The sequence below is a fragment of the Pimephales promelas genome, chromosome 24 (genome assembly GCF_988280905.1).
Source record: "Pimephales promelas chromosome 24, fPimPro1.hap1.1, whole genome shotgun sequence".
NCBI classification, from domain to species: Eukaryota; Metazoa; Chordata; class Actinopteri; order Cypriniformes; family Leuciscidae; genus Pimephales; species Pimephales promelas.
In genome coordinates, this window is record NC_142792.1 from 28002481 (window position 1) to 28025696 (window position 23216).

Consider the following 23216-nt stretch of genomic DNA (forward strand, 5'->3'; position numbering starts at 1 on the left):
GAGAGATCGTAACACAATATTGTTGAAATTACACCTTAACAATTGAAGATTGAAGAAATGTGAAACTGTGTGAAAGAAGCAACAGATTTATAAGATAAAACTCGTTTAATTCACTTCACATTTATTTGTACAGCGCTTTTCACAATACATATCATTTCAAAGCAGAAAACACACATTATAATCTAGAGATCTGTTATCAGAGGAAACTGTCTAAGTTACACACTTCAGAAACACACACACACACACACAAATGGAAACAGTTAGTGGAAAATGTGTTCATTTAAACAATAATCATTAAATACAATGATCTCATAGAAGTAATCAATACTTGTTTATTAAGTAATGATTATGACATTTAGAAGTGTGTGTGTGTGTGTGTGTGTGTGTGTGTGTGTGGTGATCTAAACTAGAACAGGAGTGTATAGATACACACAACAATAATCAGAAACAGGGAATAAAGATCAAGAGAAACTCAAATATGAAGAAAAACAGCAAAACTAAACATAACCCCGACAACAACAACAATAATAACATGATAAATGCTGTAAATCAAGTGAGAACCACACACACACACACACACACACACACACACTTGACTTTAATTTTTGCTTGTAACTTTCGCATCTCTGTGTTTTGAGATGATCTTTCAGAGTGTTTTATTTCTTGAATTTGCACAACAACAGAGACGAACAATCAAAAGATAAAGCAGAACTAATAATAAAAGAAGAACAGCCACTAACAGGTTTAGTCCAGTACACACACTATATATCAACAGAGCCATCTGTAATAATACACACATCACCCAGAGCAAAGTAATGGTGTTTTAAACTGGATCCAGAAGTGAAGGGGAGGAGCCTAACACACACATCTATGAATGTCTGAAAGTGAAAGTCTTGGATTGGCTCGTATCATCAGACATGTTTGCAGTGAGTCTCATTGTGTCTCATATTTCCTCTCTCTTCTCTGTGTGTCACTGCCTGTTCTTCTGGCTTTCTCTTTATTTCACTGACAGCAGGTCAGCTGTTATTACTGGAATCAAGAGACAATAAGAGACGCCACAACATCTCACTCTGACTGCTTTATCATGCGGCACCCAAAGCATTATGGGTACAGTCTGTTCTCACTCATCAACACAGTTTCACTGATCCATAACCAACTGCAAACCCAGGATAGAGTGTGTGTGTGAATGTGGTCTGGACTGTGTGTATGAGGCTCGTTGTGTCAGAGACGCTGTAGAAGGACAGAGTTCCTGCACTGGGATCCACACACACTCCTATTCTCCTGTCACACACACACACTCCTCTTCTCCTGTAATCCACACACACTCCTGTTCTCCTGTCACACACACACCCTCCTATTCTCCTGTAACACACACACTCTCCTGTTCTCCTGCTGATGGGCTTTACAGTGAGATCAGTCTGTCTGTTATTGTGTCTGAATGAGTATCTGGAGGGATAGCAGGTCAAACTCCAGGACTGATCATTATATCCAAACAGACACTCTTTACCTGTTCCCTTCCTGCTGATGCTCTTATATGACACTGATATACACACACATCTCCCACTCCACTCAATCTCCCAGTAACAGCGTCCACACACACTCTCTCTACACAACACCTGAGACACATCATCAAATCTGTCTGGATGATCAGGATACGAGTGGAGTGTGTCAGTGTGTGTAATCACTCTGTTCTCCTCAGACAGACAGAGGCGATCACACACAGTGTTCAGATCCAAAGTGAGCGGAAGAAGATCTGATGGAGAGAAAACACAACAGTGAGTGTGTGTAAGAGAGAGAGAGAGAGAGAGAGAGAGTGTGTGTGTGTGTGTGTGTGTGAGTGTGTGTGAGAGAGAGAGAGAGTGTGTGTGTAGACGTACATTTGTGTAGTCCTGCTGTAATCCTGATCTCTCCTCCATGATCCACACTACAAAACACACACAGTTAATCAGTAAACACACACACACACACACACACACACACACACACACACACAAGTAGATGCCCTCTCTCTCTCTCAATTACAGTTTTTTTCAATGTGAGATAACACACACTGACACTCAGAACACACTGAGAGTAACACACTACACAACCCTCACTGAGATAACACACACTGACACTCAGAACACACTGAGAGTAACACACTACACAACCCTCACTGAGATAACACACACTGACATTCAGAACACACTGAGAGTAACACACTACACAACCCTCACTGAGATAACACACACTGACACTCAGAACACACTGAGAGAAACACACTACACAACCCTCACTGAGATAACACACACTGACACTTAGAACACACTGAGAGTAACACACTACACAACCCTCACTGAGACAACACACACTGACACTCAGAACACACTGAGAGTAACACACTACACAACCCTCACTGAGATAACACACACTGACACTCAGAACACACTGAGAGAAACACACTACACAACCCTCACTGAGATAACACACACTGACACTCAGAACACACTGAGAGTAACAACACTACACAACCCTCACTGAGATAACACACACTGACACTCAGAACACACTGAGAGTAACACACTACACAACCCTCACTGAGATAACACACACTGACACTCAGAACACACTGAGAGTAACAACACTACACAACCCTCACTGAGATAACACACACTGATACTCACAACACACTGAGAGGAACAACACTAGCATCAAACACCAATGCAGAAAATATAAACTTTTCATCTTTACAATTTTTAGACTTCATACAAAGTAATATTTTCTTCAAAGAAAAGAGTGGCATTCTTTCATTTTATATATTTACATTTTTAGAACACAACAATTGTAAATTAGCAGTTTGCTTCAATAGTCTGTAATTTACAGAATTACAGTAATGAGAAAAAAGGTAGAAACTAAAAGTACACACTGTAATCCTGTAATCCTGCCTCTCTCAAGCATTAGGCCACTGTGTCTCTAACCTGCTGTACGCGTCTAGTCTACACCCGTCAAGCTCTCCTAGACATCCGCATCTCTGTTGTGGACTCATTCACAAACTCTCACACCTTGGACGTTGACTTCCCCTTCTAAAAATCGAGTCGCTCCGCACGGTATCCGCCGGTGGCCGCTCAACACCTCGCGGAGAAAGCGAAGGAGGAAACGAGGAATCCGCGGAGGATACAGCAAATCTGAGGGTGAAACTGAGGGCTAATTTACGAGCTGGTGACGGTCTCGGTGCGGCTCTGCTGCATTCCACTTTCAAAGGAGAAAACATGAGACCCATCAGCTTCTCCAGAGCATTTCACTAGCTTCAGTCGCTTCTCATCCACTTAAATGATATTAAGCCTTAAAGTTCTCCATAATTAAGGGTGTGGACACTACAGTGACAGGGAACCGCTGCCGTCACTACTAGTGTTTAGGTGTGTTCCACATCGGCTGGATGAAACCGATCTGTGAGATTTGCTTGCAGGCGGGAGGAGCTGAAAATTGAGACGCGAGTCGGACACTTTCTGCTTCCAAAAATTACACTTTTTACACAATTACACAATTGGAGTACTTAAGCCCGGTTAACACCCATTACTACGTTTGCAAAAACTGACGCCGGTGTTCATCCCCATCCTCCCCAACACCACCTGCTCATTCTCTTGTCTCCTGAGTCTTTCTTGTAGAACTACTTTACCTGTGCGCTTACTGAAAATAATTGCACATCTTAAAATGTTCATCAGCCAATCAGAATGAAGCATTCAACAACCACATAGTATAACTAGAGCTAAACCTCTGTACATTCTCAATAAGAACTTTATTAAATGTAGTCATGTAATCTATAATAAAGTGTAACTAGTTTGTAAGAAGTGAATATTGTAAAGGTGTTTTTGAAGTTGTTTAATGGAAGCTCTTCCTGCTCTACATACTTGAGTTTGTCCAGTCTGTAGTTTGGATCCTTGAGTTTATCAGAGAGCAGCTTGACTCCTGAATCTCCTGGGTGGTTGTAGCTCAGATCCAGCTCTCTCAGGTGTGAGGGGTTTGAACTCAGAGCTGAAGACACATGACCACAGCCTTCCTCTGTCACCATACAGCCAGACAATCTACAAAGACATACAGCAACAGTCCACATGACATTAGTTTGGCATTCACATCAGTCTCTTTCACACAATGACCTGCATAGTTTGTACTTTCAGCTGTTATTTTCTGTAGATTCTTAAAAGTAACAAAAACAGTCATTGTCATAACATTAATTATGATCGTGGCTTTTCTCAGAAAAAGAAATCTGGGTGGGGGGTTCTGCGCTCCTATTGGTTTTTGGTTTGATGGTTGTCGGTGTAAAGTCACACTGCCAGAATTTTTTCTTATATTTACTTGTAATATTAGTGATTAAACATTTCAGATGTTGACCTAGGAGCAGAGGAATCTTTTCAAGGATTCAAAAATGTGTCTCTGACAGTCAAATCGTGGCCAAAATCGTACAGTGTGAACCTGGATTTAGGCAGGTCGCTCCACCAGCAGGGAACAGTAAAGGTAAAGGGCACCTAAGTAGTAAGTTTAGGTATAGGGGTGAAACCCTGAAGTGACATTTTTAATTTCTCTCACCTTAATTAGCTTATCAACTTCTACACTGCTTCAGTGTTACTTTTTTAACACTCTGAATGTGGATTATATAAACACTGAGCAGTGTACATTACTGGGGATTTTGATGCGTGGAATCATCCTGGGCTGCGTTTCCCAAAAGCATCGTAATTCTAAGTTGATCGTAAAAACGATCTACGAATGATCTTAATATTATGTTCTGTTTCCCAAAAGCATCGTAACTTAAGTAGCACTTGAAAATCTTCGTAGAACTACGAGTGCTCTGGAGTAATCGTACATCCCCAAGTGCATCGTAAGAAGACAGAGTTATGAGGTCACCTGCAGGACAACCGGCAGATTACACTTTTATCTAGATTCAATAGATTACACTGCAACGTAAATAGCCTATAATATAGGCTATAGCTAGGTTTTGATTGTACACTTTGTTGTACTCATGTTTTGTGTAAATTAATAGATCAAATAATTAAAAAAGGAAAAAAAATAAAAATACACATCTAAATTAAACGAATGGGGAAAAAAATCATAAAATAAGTAATCTGGGAAATATGCTTTTAAGACCGGGCAAATAGGGATGAATTAAAAAAAATCTGTCATTGACTTGCTGACGTGCAAGAAAACCAGCCATGTATTGGGCATTTCTCGCGGAGCTCCTTCCCTGATCTTTGAACACGGTTGCAGTTTGCACCTTTGAACACGGTTTGCAATGTGACATGTCCGTTCCAGATGTTTTGTTTTTCCTTATTTGTATGGTGTCCTTTAAATCTGTTAAAAATAAAATCTTTGTTTCCCTCTATCTCCTCTAGAAAGACATTAATTTTATCTTTTTGAAAGGTAGCCTATCTTCTCTTGTTTTTTTTTCAGCCATTTTGTCAGCCTGGATAGGTGTTTTATATCCATATAGACTTGTCTTGATTTCTAATCCACAACAAATGACGATAATTAGGTTAAACATTCAGAATACGACTCCATATAAGGTTATATTTCAGCACTTCGCGAATGGATAGCGACGCTTAAGTAGCACGTAGAACGCGTTCTCGCGCGTTCATGTTAAGTGCATTTTTGGGAAACGCACGTGGAATTGCTGCGATCGTTCGTAACCTTGCACGTAGAGAGCGCTCTTAAGAGCTAAGATACATCGTTATCAGGAAACCCGGCCCTGGAGAAGATCGATGTTAAAGTACGATTTTTGCACCAGAGGGCAGGTAGCAAGGTCAAGCCCCAGTGATGATGTTAATTGGTGTGGTGATGAATATTAGTATTGAATGCATTATTTTTTGACTGCAAATGTCATGTCCATAATTACAACAAAATTGGAAATTACAACAATGCAAATGCTGTTTTTGTCTCTTCTTCTGGCATTGTATCAGATTTGTTGACAAAATTGTAAAAATATATATTTTTGTATTAATTGTTTAATGGAAACCCATTTACCTCAGTATCTGTAGCTGACAGTTTGGACTCTTCAGTCCACTAGAAAGCAGCTTCACTCCTGAATCCTGCAGGTCATTGTTACTCAGGTCCAGCTCTCTCAGGATGTTTGAGGATTGAAGAACTGAAGATAAACTCCCACAAGACTGAGCAGTGAAATTACACATGGCACATCTGAACAAGAAAAGCACAATATAATTGCATACAGAATAAATCTTAGCTGAGTGATTTTTACATAATTAATGCAAGATAAAAAACAATTGCAAGTATTTGAATTCAGACCTCAGTATCTGTAGCTGACAGTTTGGGCTCTTCAGTCCATCAGAAAGCAGCTTCACTCCTGAATCCTGCAGGCCATTGTTACTCAGGTCCAGCTCTCTCAGGACGTTTGAGGATTGAAGAACTGAAGATAAACTCCCACAAGACTGAGCAGTGAAATTACACATGGCACATCTGAACAAGAAAAGCACAATATAATTGCATACAGAATAAATCTTAGCTGAGTGATTTTTACATAATTAATGCAAGATAAAAATCAATTGCAAGTATTTGAGTTCAGACCTCAGTATCTCCAGCTGACAGTTTGGGTTCTTCAGTCCATCAGAAAGCAGCTTCACTCCTGAATACCGCAGGTCATTGTTACTCAGGTCCATCTCTCTCAGGACTTTTGAGGATTGAAGAACTGAAGATAAACTCCCACAAGATTGAATGGTCAGATTACAGCTATGTAACCTGTGTGGAGAACAAAACAAACAGCAATATTAATGTGTTTTTCATGTAGGGTTTATAACAGGGGTTCTCAGCTCAGGCCCTTGAGATCCACTTTCTGGCCGAGTTTAGCTCAAACTCTTATCAAATACACCTGAACAAACTAATCACGGTCATCTGGATTACTATAAAGTTGCAGACAGGAGAGTCTGATCAGGGTTAAACTCTGCAGGAACACTGCTCAGTGTTCATATGTGTCCACTGTACAATCTACAACTGACTTACAGACACACAGCCTAAGATGAAATCAACTGAATATAAAATAAGACATGGCATCTCTCAAGATCTCACCAGAGGATGATTAAACAAACACTAACCAGGGGGATTTTAACTTTAACCATGACAATGACATATCCAGAGCCGGTCCACCCTATATGCAAAGAACACAAGTTGCCCAAACCACCAGTCGTCCCCTTGCTCTCAAAGATGTGTTCATGATTAGGGCTCCACAATCAATTTAATTAAATTTTAATTTTACTTTGAATGATTATGAAAACACCATTTCCTTTGAAGCAGTGTGCTGTCGCCCCTCCTACATAACTTTCAAATCAGACGAATCATGTAATGTGATACACAGTCTCCTTCTGTGTGTTCTCCATACTAAAAAGAAGTGTAAAGTTAAAAGTGTATTGACCAGTGAGCGAGATACTGTTCCCCAGGCGGCTTTCTGTGTACGCAATCCATAATGGAGCAAAACACGGACAAGTATAGGCTACTCTGAGCTTCAGGTGTGTGCTTAAATGGACAAATACACACAGAAATATGTCCAAATGTCTTCAATTAAATGCAGTCAGTAATGTTTTAAGTAGGGACGCACAAATACCACTTTTTCCAGAAGGAGTCCAATATCAATACTTTAATTTTTGGTATTTGCTGAGACCGACACCTGTATTTTCACTACATTTGTAACTTTTTAATATATTGAAACCAAAAGATTTTAAAACCATATTAGTTGGCTTGATTTGTTTAGTAAATATATATTTCCTTCAGTTATTTTCATGCTTAAGCCTGTTAAACTGTATTTTGAGAGGTTCAGTTGCTTTACCATATTTGATCCATCATGTAATTGCACAGCACATATTTAGAGCAGCTCCAGCAGGGCTCACTGCTGAGGATTGGGTCAGTGGTTCAAATGTTTAGATACCAGTGACAATTTAACTGAGAGGGGTCAAACCACTAGCATATAGTTTTCCTATTGTTAGTTTAAAGCAGTGTTTCTCAAACTTTTTCAGCCCAAGGACTACTTTATCTCGCACTTTTCTGAGGACCACCTAACCAAATCCCACTCTAACATGCCCCCCAAAAAACAACAAAATTGTAAGGATAAGCTAATTCTTAAAACACAAACGCAATAATATGATCAGGAATTATTATTTGAATTTTATTTAATTTGAAAAAGTGCAATTAAACATACTGTCACAGCCTAGGTCTCACTTAATGTTATTCCAAAGAGCCATTAGTTTAAAACTGAGGTGGTGGGCATATGCAGTCTATGGTTGTAACTATGGTAACAATAAAATGCTGAAAAATATGTTCCCCTTAATGTCCAAATATCACTGAAATTACTGGGATTTTACACATGAAACAAAAACTAGTACATTACTAAACTAACAGATCTGTAGATTTTATATTTTGAGATTTCCATCTAAAACTGAATGTGAATATTAATGAGACGAGTAGTGCTGCTTCTCACACATCAGTTTCTGAATGTCTGGCTCCAAAGAGGAGAGTTTCAGTTTCAGAGTTTCTAGGCTCCACGCTCGCGCCACAGCCGAGTCTGTGGATCGCTAGACACACCTCTACAATAACCGTCATTAAATGTCAAATATTATATGCATCTCTATAGCACGCGTTGTGATTATCATGCAATTTATACGCGACAATTAGTTTTTACATATGCTACATGTGATAAGCAGTTTTTCTCATGCATTTGATACGCACTTTATTGTCCTACCAATCCTACCCAACGTATAATACACACGCACCCGACACCACTACTAAACCTACCCATGCGTATCATATGCACGTAAAAACTCTTTTTTTTGCATATAAATTGTACGATAAACACAGTGCACGCTATAGAGATGCATTTAGTGAGTTGGGTTGTCGTCGCATTTACAAAACTAAGTGAACAACACGGGCAAGTTGTCTTTTCATTATTCTTATTCTTTCAATGGCTATTTTCGCTTTCAACTTTCCTCTTTAGACTCTTTGATAGTGACATTTTCTCTCACCAGTTTAAATGTTAACATCACATACACACAACATAATAGCGTACCTCCAGCACGCAAACATAAAAAAATGCAGTTTAGTATGCAAGGATGCCAATGAATACTTCTAAGTTTAAAAGTAGTCTACATCAAATAATTATTACAATCAGTTAGACTCCATTGTGTAACAAACACATTAAAATGATCCACATTTATTATTCACAATATAGAAAGAGGAAATAAAACAGTTAGTTAAGAGCATGACTCAAAAATGCCATTAATGGGCTTATTCAAGTCCTCTTTTATTTTTTGAGTTATTTCTATCCATTCCGCATCTCCCACATGTGTGTTTTGGCAAGGCAGGATGTGTTGCAAGATACCGCAATATATCGGGAGACATGTGGGTCAGACACGATTCTGACAAATTCATTAAGTTTTGTTTTGTAGAAAGCCTTTCTAAATATTTTATTTTGTTTTGTATCATTTGTATCTAATTTTTAATCAATGTTTTATCAACCAATTGCCTGGATTTAATAAATAAGAAGCAAATATAACAGACCATATAATTAGGACATGGAGGAGCCAGTGAGATTGCATTGCTCGTGAACTGGAGCTCTTCATAAATGAGCCGAAACTCAGCGTTTAAAGGGTTAGTTCACCCAAAAATGAAAATTCTGTCAGTATTTACTCACCCTCATGTTGTTCCAACCCCGTAAGACCTTCGTTCATCTTCGGAACACAAATTAAGATATTTAAGATATTAAGATCGCTCCTGCATACAGTCCATAGGCTTCTTGAGGGACTGGCTCTTGCTGTCCCCGAAAAGTCATTAAAGACATCGTTAAAATAGTCCAAGTGACTACAGGGGCTCAATCTTAAGTTTATCAAATGACGAGAACACTTTTGTGCGCAAAAAAACAACAAAAATAACGACTTTATTTCAACTATTCACTTCCTTCTCCATGAGCCTGTAAGTCAGTTAACGTAGTGTGATTGCGTAGAGCTACGTCACACGTAGGCTCACTATTGGCCGACGCTGGTCATGTGTGTGTGATGCGTGTGACGTACAATAACAGAAGCTTACGCTATTAAACTAGTAACATGACTCGCGCAGAGGCAGAAATAAACGAATAGTTGAAATAAAGTCGTTATTTTTGAACGAAGGTCTTAAGGGGTTGGAACAACATGAGGGTGAGTAAATACTGACAGAATTTTCATTTTTGGGTGAACTAACCCTTTAAGCTGCCACACAGACACAAGAAATATACAGAAAGCTTAAAAATGTCTCATTTTAAATGAAACAATTCAAATCGAAAAGAAACCGACTGATCTGCTTATGTAATCCATATGAAAAGTGCATTTCTCTCTACAGGCGTGTTAACTACTGCGGCCACTATTGCAGCCGACAGACACTAATCAACAATTAAAATGTCTCCTTGCTATATTTAAAACATTCATAAGCATTACTTTTGCCAGTTCCTTGTGGCAGCTTTTGTGTTATAGGCAGCGTCACCCTCTGGTTACATGAACACGGCGTCACCACCGAATCAGCACCGAAAACATCAGGATTTTTTAGTTCACGAGTTCACACTTACAAATCAGTCGGATAGATTTAATTGGTAAACATATTTGACGTGCTGTCCGGGGAGAGGGCTCTGATCTTGGTAATTGGCCCGAACGCAGAGTAAGTGTGCCGATTGTCTGAAGCCCATATAGAATCACGCCAACCCATTGGCTGATGGCGCAGGCGCCGCCTTGATGCTCTTACGTCGTCATATTATATTAGCTAGGGATGAGCGAGTACAGCATTATCTGTATCTGTATCTGTATCTGTATAACCATATGAATTATCTGTATCTGTATCTGTACTCGGACTGGGCGGGGCCTAAACCCGGAAGTGGGTCGAGTAGTCTTGAAATGGGCGGGGCTTTAACCGGTATGTTATTTTAAGCATGCAATTGATATGGGTTGATCAGAAATTGTTATATTTATTGCTGATAAGAAAACTATTTACATGACAGCATCAGCATTGAGCTTCAGATCAATGGTTTTGATCACGATAACAAACGAACTACAGAACAAGTTTTGCAACAATGAATACAACACATGTGGTTGCAAATATGAAGTAAAATGTAACGAACAAGAGTTTTCATCTCAACTACGGCTGGGTGATATGGACCAATAGTCATATCCCAATATATTTAGGCTGAATTTCAATATACAAAATATATCCCAATATTTTTTCTGCAAAGTGAGAGCAAATGTTCAGTCAAAGCCAAATATGACATGTCACAAGTAGTTTTTTTGAAACATGAATATTTGCAAAATCAAATGAATAAATAATTAACAGGTTTCTTCACCTTAGGGCTGCATGATTATGACAAAAATCTTAATTGCAGATTATTCCCTTGGAATTGTAATTGTGATTTATTAATTGGTTTATTTATTTTGTCAATACAACGTTGGTATGAGCCATTACATTCATTTAAAAAAAATAAAAAATAACACAAAGAAAAATAGGGGCATTAAGGGGTTAATATAGACATGACAGTTACCTTGGTGAATAGACAATACTGTTAATGAAACATTGAAACTGCTCCTGGTGAATAGAATTAAAATCATACCTGCTTTGTTTTTATTTTGTGTTATTTACAACGTAACAGTGTTGCATGCTCGTTGTTTCTTTTGCACTTTATATACAGTGAGGCGATCCAGCACGCGCCGCCGCATTTGCGCGTGCAATTGAGTGTGTGCTACGACTAACTTTACAGTATAACGGCTGACAGGACAAAGTCCGTTTTGCTGAGGTGAAAGACTTTATTTCATGTTATAACATAACATGCTTTAATCAAGCACGCAAAGTGGAAAAGGAGTGACTGGGGCGCGGGGAGCAGTGCAGAGAGCTCTGGGTCAGCACTAAGCAGCTTGCTTGGAGCAAGGCGTGCAGCGCAAACTCTAATTACATATCACATTTAAAATATATATTCTTTATATTGATATATCGCTCAGCCCTAATTTCAACATTACTTTCTTTTCTTTTTTTTTTTTATCCGAGCACAGATATTGACTCGTATTACTCGTATAATATTTGTACTCGACAAAAGTGCTTTATCCGTACCGGATACTCGTTTCAGCCGAGTATCCGGCTCAACTCTAATATTAGCGCACATTATCTGGTTTCATTGTACGAAATTATTTCCAGGCGGTAGCGTAGAGTGGAGCTCAACTCTAGTCTACAGTGATGGGCGGAGTAGTGGGAGTGGCCTGCGGAGCTGAGCATTGCAATGCACTATGGGGATCGTTGCAATCCACAAGCACTAAAAAGTCATTTTCTGCCTTTTATTGGCCAAGAAGGACCCAAATTAAAAAAAAATTATACTATTCTACTACATATATGACCCACTTTCACTACATATTCATGTCTCCACCAGTGGAATTACCCTTTAAAGGAACACTCCGACTTTTTGGGACTTTAGCCTATTCACCTTACCCCCCAGAGTTAGATAAGTTTATACATACCTTTTTCATCTCGTGCGTGCTATAAGTCTGTTTGACGCACCCACCGCTAGCCTAGCTTAGCACAAAGACTGGATGTGAATGGTTGCAGCTTTCATACTAATCCAAATGAGTGACAAAATAACGCAAACGTTTTCCTATTTACATGTTGTGGTTTGTATAGTCACAGAGTGTGCAAATATCAAGGCCATATGAGACACAGACATCTTTTAACCGTATAAATACTATATTTTCTGAAGGCGAAGCACTGCTACTTGGGCAGAGTGATAACCGCATCACCTGAGACGCACCGTAACGAGGAGCAGAGAGTTCGCTCAGTGTTTGGGTAACAGAGTCAGCAATTACTAACGTTAGATAGAAAAGCATAGTTTATCATGGGTGTTTGCTTTATTGTATGAGCTGTGACAATAAACGGGGGAGACCAGGTACCATGTTTCATTGATTTCCAACCAAAAACGCACCCAGATTTATAAATATCACATGAATAAATAATTATTATTACAGGAATCAATATATTTTAAATGCAATTTATTAGCTGAACCAAATGTATTCAACAGTATATAATATACAGTATAATTGCATTACTATAGGATAGAATACGGGGAAAGTAATAGCACAAATTGTTTTTGCACAAAGAACTCACAGCCTATCGTACCCTTTTGCACGCTCAAGTTCATTATTTCCATGGTTATTTCAAATTTAGGCTACTAGGCGCGCCGCGCACAGGGTGCAAGTTCAACGCGGTGAACGCGCTCGTTTTTTTGTCCAAGCGCGTCCGCACCGCATCAAGATAAAAACATATTGTAATAGTGTAATAATAGTAATAGTGTCACTAACGTTACATTAGCTCTGGCTAATGGCACTGTTACAGTAGGTCATCTAAAAACATAACGGAACACTTACCTCAGCCGCAGGTGATCCACTTGTCCTGTCTGTCCTATAGATGGGATGGCCGTATCCTTCAGCACATAATGGTCCGTATGGCAAATTCCATTTTTTCAAAATAGTCGTCCATTGAAATGTACCGAGCAAACATAATGTCCCTTGATAATCTATTTAGGTGTGTTTGGATAAATATCCAGAGTAAGTTAGCCATTTCTTCATCCAGTCAGCGTTTTTAGTTGGAATTTTGTGAAACATGGTATTACCTCCCCTGTTTACTGTCGCAGCTATTTACAATAGAGCGAAAACCCATGACTCTAAACTACGCTTTTACTATTTATAAATTGCTGACTCTGTTACCCAAACACTGAGCGAACTCTCCGCTCCTCACCACGGCGTGTCTCAGGTGATGCGGTTATTACTCCATCAACGTAGCAGTGCTTCGCCTTTAGAGAATAGTTCCCAGGTTTTATACGGTTAAAAGATGTCTGTGTCTCATTTGACTTTGTTATTTGTACATTCTGTGACTATACAAATCACAACATGTAAATAGGAAAACGTTTGCGTTATTTTGCCACTCATTTGAATTAGTATGAAAGCTGCAACCATTCACATCCAGTCTTTGTGCTAAGCTAGGCTAGCGGTGGGTGCGTCAAACAGACTTATAGCACGCACGGAGATGAAAAAGGTATGTATGGACTTATCTAACTCTGGGGGGTAAGGTGAATAGGCTAAAGTCCCAAAAAGTCGGAGTGTTCCTTTAACCCCCTGAGCCCGACGGCGTCGTCGACGATGCCACACGTCACCTCCGATAAATGTTTACATAACTCGATGACAGATTTATCGATTTTCTTACCGTTTTTTCCAACAGAAAGCTAACGAGCTAACCATCACGGGGGTGTCTTTCGGGTCTTTCTAGCCTTTACAGAAGGTTTTCTATCCAGCCTGGAACTTGTGCTTCCTTTCAGAGGTTTTCAGCAATAAATCCAAACGCTTTATGTCAAACTTTGATAATCTTGAAGCCCATAATTCATAAATATTCGGTCATTTTTGCCGCTAGCTCAATGCTAGCGGACATCCTGGATATCACGTGATGTTTTCACGTGATGGTTTTTGACCAATTACAGGCTGATCCGTTGTAAACATTGGTGTGCGTCATTACGCATGAACCAAGCGCTGATATAGTGTAGAGAGATAGATAGACTCACGGAGACGCGCGATTCACAGAGAAACACAGCGAAATGGACGTAAATAAAGCGCTGGTCTATTTTGGTGCATTGCAGGATGATGGATTTTCAGGAGAACAGAGCTTTTTGACAGATGAGAAACTAGATTACCAGGATAGACCCAGCTGAAGTGCCATTTATTTATTTACTGTAAATAAGTATTATAGTGGTATAAATGTATTATAAAAGAATAAAAAGAACATAATAAATAAAAGAATAAATAAAATAGAAATGCAAAACCTGTGATGTGGCCCTCTGTGTGATTTCTGATAGGAACTGTTTTGAGGCTTGGCACCAGTGAATTTCATGAGGCCCCAAACGCCTGGACTTCTTTTGGAAAAATGTCAATAGTTTTTGTTCTGTACAAGTTATAATGTTTATTCCTGTGCTCCAGGACACCAAAGACATGAACAAACTATTTTCCAGAGGAAAATTGCTTAGCTTTTATTTATTTGTGTGTGATTTCAATAAATAATTGAGTGATTCCATTTCCGATTTATTTTTTCATTTGTCTTTATGGTCCCATAACTTATTTTACATTCAGGTGACATCAATGTAACACAAATATGCTGAAAGTTTAAAAAAAAAGAGGTGTGTCAATTGTCTGTGCACCAAAGGGTTGATATTTTACAAGCTTTTTTAGTAAATGACACCAGACGGAAAATTTATTGTAAAAATACCCTTAGGTCTCAGAGGGTTAACTGCTTCTATTGTTCTCATTTGTAAGTCGGTTTGGATAAAAGTGTCTGCTAAATGAATAAATGTAAATGCATATTCATCACTGTATAAATTAAATATAGATGAATCTTTTATAAAGTTACTAAAGTAATTCAGTCAATAGCAGGGACTGATTACTGTGTTTGTAGTTTGATTAACAGTCAGAAACATTAGGCTTTTATTAGGCTGCTGCTGACCTGCTGCTGCACATCCAAGAGAGCCTGTTGTACTGTACATGCGTTTACTTTGATGACACGTATTAAAGATATAACCAACTATGTTTACCAGGATACTCACCAAGATGCATGTTTTACATCATTTTATGGGAATTTGTCCATTAAAGTGCAAGACATGAAAGATAATTCAATTCAATTCAATTCACACACTGTGAGTGGCACTTTCAGGGCGCGGGCTTCCGATGTTTGCGTTCATGAAATTTCTTGACCTGTAAATGTCCTGTGATCATATAAGAAACCACTCGTTATACATAAATCACGTAACAGTTCATGTTTTACTTACAGATACGATTTAGTTTTAATCAAAATGACACGTGTGCTGAGTGAACGATCAGCAACCAAGAGCATACAGTAGAGGTGCACACTCTCTCTCTCTCTCTCTCTCTCTCTCTTCAGTTAAAGTTAGTAAATACTTGCTTCGTTTTGTATTTGTATACAGGTTCTATGTTTGTGCCATTGTATTTGTATTGTGCCATTTATATATCCGACCGAACAACAAACTTTCCACTGATGTCTGTGAAAGGGTTGCGCTCGACCAGGTCGCACATCTGTGCCGCCGTGCGCTTGATCCACTGCGCGTTTTTCTCTTATCAGTTTGCGCACCACAGCTATATAAATATATATAATTAATTCACTAATAGACCAATACTACTTTTGCGTTATTGAAGGGTAACGCCCCTTTTTGATGGAAGACAAACGGATTCCCCTGAGAACAGAACTCGCTCTAGATCTGCAAAGTTTCTTTATAGCAAAAATGGCAGGAACATACACTTTGCTGGCCGAGGACTTTGAGCGGTATTTAAAGAAGCTACTGGATACGGGGTTACAGAGGTGTCCCTTTGAAACGGTCGAAAAGTGGATTAATGACCCCACGCAGTGGCCAGATATGGACTATTCAGACATCTCCCACTATCTCGTGGAATCACCAAGTAACCTATTTTTTGTCATTACACACTCAAAGTATGACAAACTAAACTATGTCAATAGCTTAAATCAAGTTAAATATGATCCAACTGACATGGCGTCATAGTTTTGTTGTCGACTAGCTATACTAGTTAGAAAGACGAAGCTGCTAGCAGCTAACATTATGTGATTAGCTCTCAATATGCACACTACCTTGGCTGTTAACTGATTTTACTAAAAAAACTAAAGTGGACTTGGCTGGTTTCTGCTTGTGAAAGTGCTAGGACTTTGAAAATTGTAAAAAGGTTTAGAGTGTACGGCACTGAGCTAATCATGTAGCAGCTAGCAGAGTCGTCTTTCTAACTAGTGTAGCTAGTCAACAACAAAACTATGTCAATAGCTTGAATCAAGTTAAATATGGTCCAAGTGATATGGCCTCATCGTCTAGTTTGTCATACTGTAAGTGTGTTAATGACAAAAAAATAGACTACTTACTTGGTGATTCCATGAGATAGTGGGAGATGTCTGAATAGTCCATATTTGGCCACTGCGTGGGGTCATTAATCCAGTTTTCAACTATTTCAAAGGGACACCTCTGTAACCCCGTATCCAGTAGTTTCTTTAAATACCGCTCACGGTCCTCTGCCGGCAAAGAGAGTGTGTATGTCTGTGCAATTTTTGTTATCAAGAAACTTTGCAGATCTAGAGCGAGTTCTGTTCTCAGAGGAATCTGTTTGTCTTCCCCCAAAAAGGGGCGTTACCCTTCGATGACACAAAAGTAGCATTGGTCTATTAGATATATTACTTCATAGACATTGTAATTATGAATGTAAGCCAGAGGAGAACTGGCCCCCGACTGAGCCTGGGTTCTCCCAAGGTTTTTTCTCCATCCAATCTGATGGAGTTTGGTTCCTTGCCACTGTCGCCTTGCTTTTGGCTTGCTTTGAGCTTGCTCAGTTGGGGTTATTTAGTGTTTAGCAATGTTGTTGATCTGTGTTGTGCTACTTACATGTTATCACTGTGAAGCTGCTTTGATACAATCTGTATTGTGAAAAGCGCTATATAAATAAATGTGACTTGACTTGACTTGACTAGACAGCACCTAGAAAAGTGTTATATAAATGTAACAAATTAATTCTTCTTTATCCCCATTATATCCTCTGTTGTAACTGAAGTCAAACTGAAGATAAACTCTCACAGGACTGAGCAGTGAAATTACACATGGCACATCTGAACAAGAAAAGCACAATGTAATTGCATACAGAATAAATCTTAGCAGAGTGATTTTTACATAGTTAATGCAAGATAAAATCAAATGCAAGTATTTGAGTTCAGACCTCAGTATCTGTAGCTGACAGTTTGGGCTCTTCAGTCCATCAGAAAGCAGCTTCACTCCTGAATCCTGCAGGTCATTGTTACTCAGGTCCAGCTCTCTCAGGATGGTGTTTGAGGATTGAAGAACTGAAGACAAACTCTCACAAGATTGAACAGTGAGATTACAGCTATGTAACCTGTGTGGAGAACAAAACAAACAGCAATATTAATGTGTTTTTCATGTAGGGTTTATTACAGGGGTTCTCAGCTCAAGCCCTTGAGATCCACTTTCTGGCCGAGTTTAGCTCAAACTCTTATCAAATACACCTGAACAAACTAAGGGACTAGGGATGGGAATTGATAAGATTTTATCGATATCAATGCCACTAACGATTCTGCTTATCGATCCGATTCTTTAACGATTCTCTTATCGATTCCTGATAGCACTGTGTGGGAAAAGGTAGTCATATGCTTTTTCAGGGGGGAAAACAAGTGGTTTTATTTGTTTTAAACCTTACACTTAACTAAGCAAACTGTACTTTTTATGTTATTTATGTAATAAATGGAACCTTATTAAAAAGTTTTACGATTAGTTATTCAACGATCATAAGTCTCGTGAGTTCAGTGTTGGAAGATCTAACCCTTCATTAAAACGAATCGGTTCAAATGAGTCATAAGTTCGGGAATTGAACGTGTCATCATCGGACGTGTGCGCGTTGTGTGATTATCCCGGCGGTTGGGACATCCCACAAGATGTGTGTCATCAAAGAAAACATTTCATCCCTGGATCGTTTATTCTGTTTATTTGAAGTGTTGTTTATGTCAGCTGAATGTGCGGAACGCTTTTAAGAGAAGATAAGGCAATGGAGGACTATTTTAGCACAATTCACGGCCAGCGGTAATTCTGGAAAAACAAATCACAGAATTCTCCACATGAAACTTTAGTCTCCTGACCTTACCATTGTGTCGATTATTTTGATTAATATGTGTGAGGGAGAGAGAGAGAGCAAGAAAACGCTTAGTTTTGAGACGGTGAAGCCTGAGAGAGAGTGCGCGCGCACGTTCGCTGGCAACCTCTCTCTCTCTCTCTCCCTGCTCGTTCAGTTTAACATGTGCGCTGTCACAAGTGCAGCATTTCATCACTACAGAGAGAGACAGTTTTACTCACCGATCAAATAAGGCTTTGGCGGTACAAAAATTCGCTTGGGACAGTTGTGAAAAAATACAACAGGGACAGTTGTGAGTTCACAGTCTATTCCCTACATACTATGGTTGAGTCAGAGCAGGAGCATCGATAAGAGGAATCGTTAACGTCGAGGGCATACAATATCGATGGATCGTAAAACTTAGAACCCGTTCTCGAGTGGAACCGGTTAACAATTCCCATCCCTATAAGGGACCGTTCGATGTTTATAGAAAGGACCACCGAAGGAAAATAGGGTGGCTTGTTTGGTGCATATTTTTCCATGTAGCTCTCTCGGTCTCGCCCCCTATCGCTATCAGATGGGTCTGACCCAACAAAAATCAGACGCAAAAGATAAAATCCAGTTCGGCGCTGTTTGACAGTGCACGCACGCTTCAGTACGCATTTAGAAAAAGTGCATCATGTCAGAACAGAACGCCAATAAAATGTTTACCCGGCAAAGCTTTAAAGCATGAGCAAATAATGAACTTTTCTGATTGCGAATACGTGCAGTGTCCTGTGAGTGTAATTCTAACGCTGTATTAACATGTGATGTGAATGTACGTCGAGTTTTACAGTTTTGGGACTTAAGGCACACTGTGCAGGAATTCAGTTTTTGTCAAACAGCGACCCCTAGAGTCGCAGTGGAGTACTTGTATTTAATGTCACTGTCGTAAATACCACTCACGCAGAGCATCTCTGCACTCACAGCCTGATACCCATTTAAAGCTGTTATATTAAGGCACAAATCCTGCATAGTGTGCATTTTTGTCATTAAATATGCTGCTATCAGTGTCATGGATACATCGTGTCTCTCGTGGCGGCGCACGCGTAGTCTTCACTCGGACGCACTCTTCAATCTATCACAGTTGCGGAGACTCTTTATTCATTCCAGTGAAATCACAAAATAAAATGCACACAAACGTGTCCCTGCTTGATATAGACTGTAACCACTGATGAAAATATTCAGTTTTGATGAGAGAGAAAAACACGTATAACCTGTAACCTCTGACACAAAAGATCTACCACTAGACCATTAAAGAACTCAAACAAAACTTGCGGATCGATGCATTAATTTACGGGTTGAGCAGAGAGGCTCATTCTCTACCAACCGCGTTTTCTTTGCTTTTTCCATCGTCGAGTGTCACGTCTGAAATGCGCGCAAGTGTCTTCATGCTTCATATGTTGTTGTTGATGTGTGTGACGTCGTTGCCGTAAAGCATGTTGTGATTCTCATGAGATTTGTCGGAGGCGTTCCTCTCAAACTTGCATTGCTGTTTATTCCAGCAGTGTCCCCCCACAAGCTTTACTACCAGGATGATTCCCCTACTATGAGTTTGTTTATCATCTATTAAATGATCCATGATCAAAAATCATGATATCGCATTAGCACAAGTATAAAACATCTGTTATCATGTCTGAGAACAAACACAAGTAACAGAGTTTATAAAACTGTATCTCACGCGTGCTGCAGTGGTACAGTTATTCAGCGCACAGACCTACCATCTTTTGGTAGATATATGTCGCACTGTACAGCCCTGTACAGGACCCTTTTTAATGAACGCCTGGTGTAGGTCTACTAGGCATAGAGATATCTGAACATCTTTGCCAAGCGCAGTCCAGTACAGAAGTAATCAGTACATGATCGGGGAGGGTCATGCCTTTTTCACAATCATTTTGGAGGGTCATAGAAAAATGTTTTGGTGGCGAAGGGTCAAGTCTATCTCGCGCGAAACAAACGCTGCTGACGCGCGCAGTGTGAAACCGGTGTAAAGCCTCTTCAATCTCGCCACTTATTTGGTCCATATTCCCCATTAATTAAATTAACGTTTTGTACATCATGGTGTGTGTATTTTGCATTTTGGGTATTTTCAAGTATTTTTCTCCAACGGCGTTGTCAAACTTGCCGATAAGACGCAACACCTCGATAAAGTTGCCTTGGGTGACAGAAGTCTCTGCTTCTCTATGACCTTTTTCTGCAATTTTCACAATGATTCAACAACTTCTCGCATGTATTCCCTATTTTCCCGAACTGCTTTTACATGCCCTTCACTCAAAGCATTCTGGGTGTTCAGCCATCCTCCTTCCTAATGTTATATTCAGTCCATGCATCCACACAGTGTGTGTGCCGCACTGGCATTGAGTGTTTGGAGAGATGATGTGGCTTTTTGTCGAATCTGAAACCCGTGCTGCGTAAACTCGCAGGTCAGCCTAACTAAGGCCGGAGACACACTGGCTGCGTGGCGTGAGCGTGGTGTTTCTGTAGCGTGTCAGCTGTGTGGCGGCTGCATCGCGTTTTCTGTCTTTGCACACCAGAAGTGTGTCTGACCAGAAGCACTGCTGCTGCTAGGTGACATAGAGGGACCGTCTACATTTGGATTTGCGGTGTGTTGCTCTTGCCTTTACGACAACAATTTCAACTGTTACCACACATCTTCCAAAATCTGAAAAATATGGAAGTTGGCTCAGGCTGTCTGTTTATTTCAATGACATTTTTTAAATTTTGTGTAGCTTTAAAGAGCCTATATTTAGCCTGATGGTGGACCGTTACCCGAAGACATACTGTTATTCTAGTCTAACTTATCTTTATATTCTCGTAAGCCCCAGAACTTCATTTTTTTTTTTTCAAAAGTTTTTTACTTCTTCATGTAATCACATTGTTATGAGCATAAGAAACAAATGAAAAAAAAAGAAAAGATATGTTTATGTTATGCTATGTTCTCTGTAGTGGACACCAGGACTCAATTGTTTAAAAAATAAAAATGACATGAAATTATATATAGGCAAAAATAATGGCAATATTTGAAAACTGATAATTATTATTATTATTATTTGTTTAAATTACATTAATATCTGAATGTTTGTCAAAACCTAGACTTTCAAACATCAAAATGTAATTTATTCATATGTATTCATGTACAAAATGACATTGTTTCCTATTGTTTTTTTTTTTGCCAGGAAACGCTTCCAACACGCTTGCGTGTCGCGTGAAAAATAGGCATCGGTTCCATTTCTAGCATGCACGCGTTTCCCACGCCTGAGACGCGCGTGTCACGCAGGCAGTGTGCAAGCTCTAAGGCTTGTTCAACTTCATGCAGCTCTGCGCAGACCGATCGGCGGCTGACTTGAAACAGTGCATGCCGGTTAGAAATTTTGTCCGACTTGATGCAGCGCTGACTCCACGTGACTGTGATGTATGCCATTAAAGTACCGCGAGAGCGATACGAGAGTAGCCGGAGGACTCAGTCAGCGCAGCTTCTCAAGAGCGGCTGCACGAGCTCTGATGATGTCACAGCTGTTCCACGATTCGCCGGATTCACCGCATGACAACGATCACGTGCGTTTCCTGTTTATTCTCACACGTTTAGTTCCACAAAAGCTCACAATTCAGTTTTTTATAACAGTAAACAGTCTTTTCATGTAGTCGCAATGTTATATTGTGTCATGTTTATCATGTTTATCAAAATAAAACTGATTAAAAAACGTTGATTCCACGTCATTGATTATAGGCTTATTTTGAACTTTATACTAGTTCAAACAGATGCTGTATGAAGCAGTAAAGTATTGAATGAAAATGTGTCTGAAATATCTGTTTATTTGGCAAATGTTGCATTTATTTCACTTCAGCTGTGGTATAAGCATGCAAACACCACGTGAGCCGTCACTACGGGAACCAGAAATTGTCCGACTTCACGTCTCCTTTTGCAGCTCCTTATGGAAAGCCAAATGGTTCACATTTTGCCACTTTCCAAACGCGTTTCATTCTCAAAACGCCGGTGTTTACGGCGTTTAAGACGAAAAGACGCCGCAAATTACGGCGTATTGTGGTACAAACGGCGTAAATTACGGCGTTTACAAAGCAAATTCGCCATCATTTTCGCCGTTTTTTAATCCAGTTAATGACGCCGTTTCTGACGCCGCAGGCCATCCACAGTGCGCCGTCAATTGCGGCGCTTCTGTCTGACAAAGACGGCGTAAAAAGCGGCGTTTTGTATAATATTATAATCAGCCCCACCCTTTTCTTCAAAGTTCAGCCCATCTAATGAAGTGACGTTTGGTGGAAAGACATATGTAGTAGATTGTCGATCTGAATAGCGATCCGTCTTTAAGGTTCTGTTTTTGGAATGTTATCCTGTCATATTTTTATTTCTTTATTGGGCACGTGTAGGCTATCGCTTTGTAAAAGATATAGTATGTATATAATATGTAGATATAGTATGATTTTAGCCTCTGTTTGCATTCATGTCTGTGAAATACATTAGATTACCCTGCA

At 39.6% G+C, this 23216-nt stretch overlaps 1 protein-coding gene across 1 annotated transcript in view; it reads right to left on the reverse strand.

Annotated features, from left to right (window-relative positions):
- Positions 1-361: 361 nt before the first annotated feature.
- Positions 362-23216, reverse strand: part of LOC148969332 (NACHT, LRR and PYD domains-containing protein 3-like) — a 43313-nt gene continuing 20458 nt past the window's right edge. Inside the window, exons 7-12 of the mRNA XM_089126980.1 lie at positions 17784-17957; positions 6271-6441; positions 5992-6162; positions 3888-4061; positions 1878-1924; positions 362-1753 (exon numbers count right to left, since the gene is read on the reverse strand). Coding sequence (XP_088983106.1) covers positions 1128-1753; positions 1878-1924; positions 3888-4061; positions 5992-6162; positions 6271-6441; positions 17784-17957 — 1363 coding nt within the window. The 3' untranslated portion in view covers positions 362-1127. The remainder of the gene's footprint in view (positions 1754-1877; positions 1925-3887; positions 4062-5991; positions 6163-6270; positions 6442-17783; positions 17958-23216) is intronic.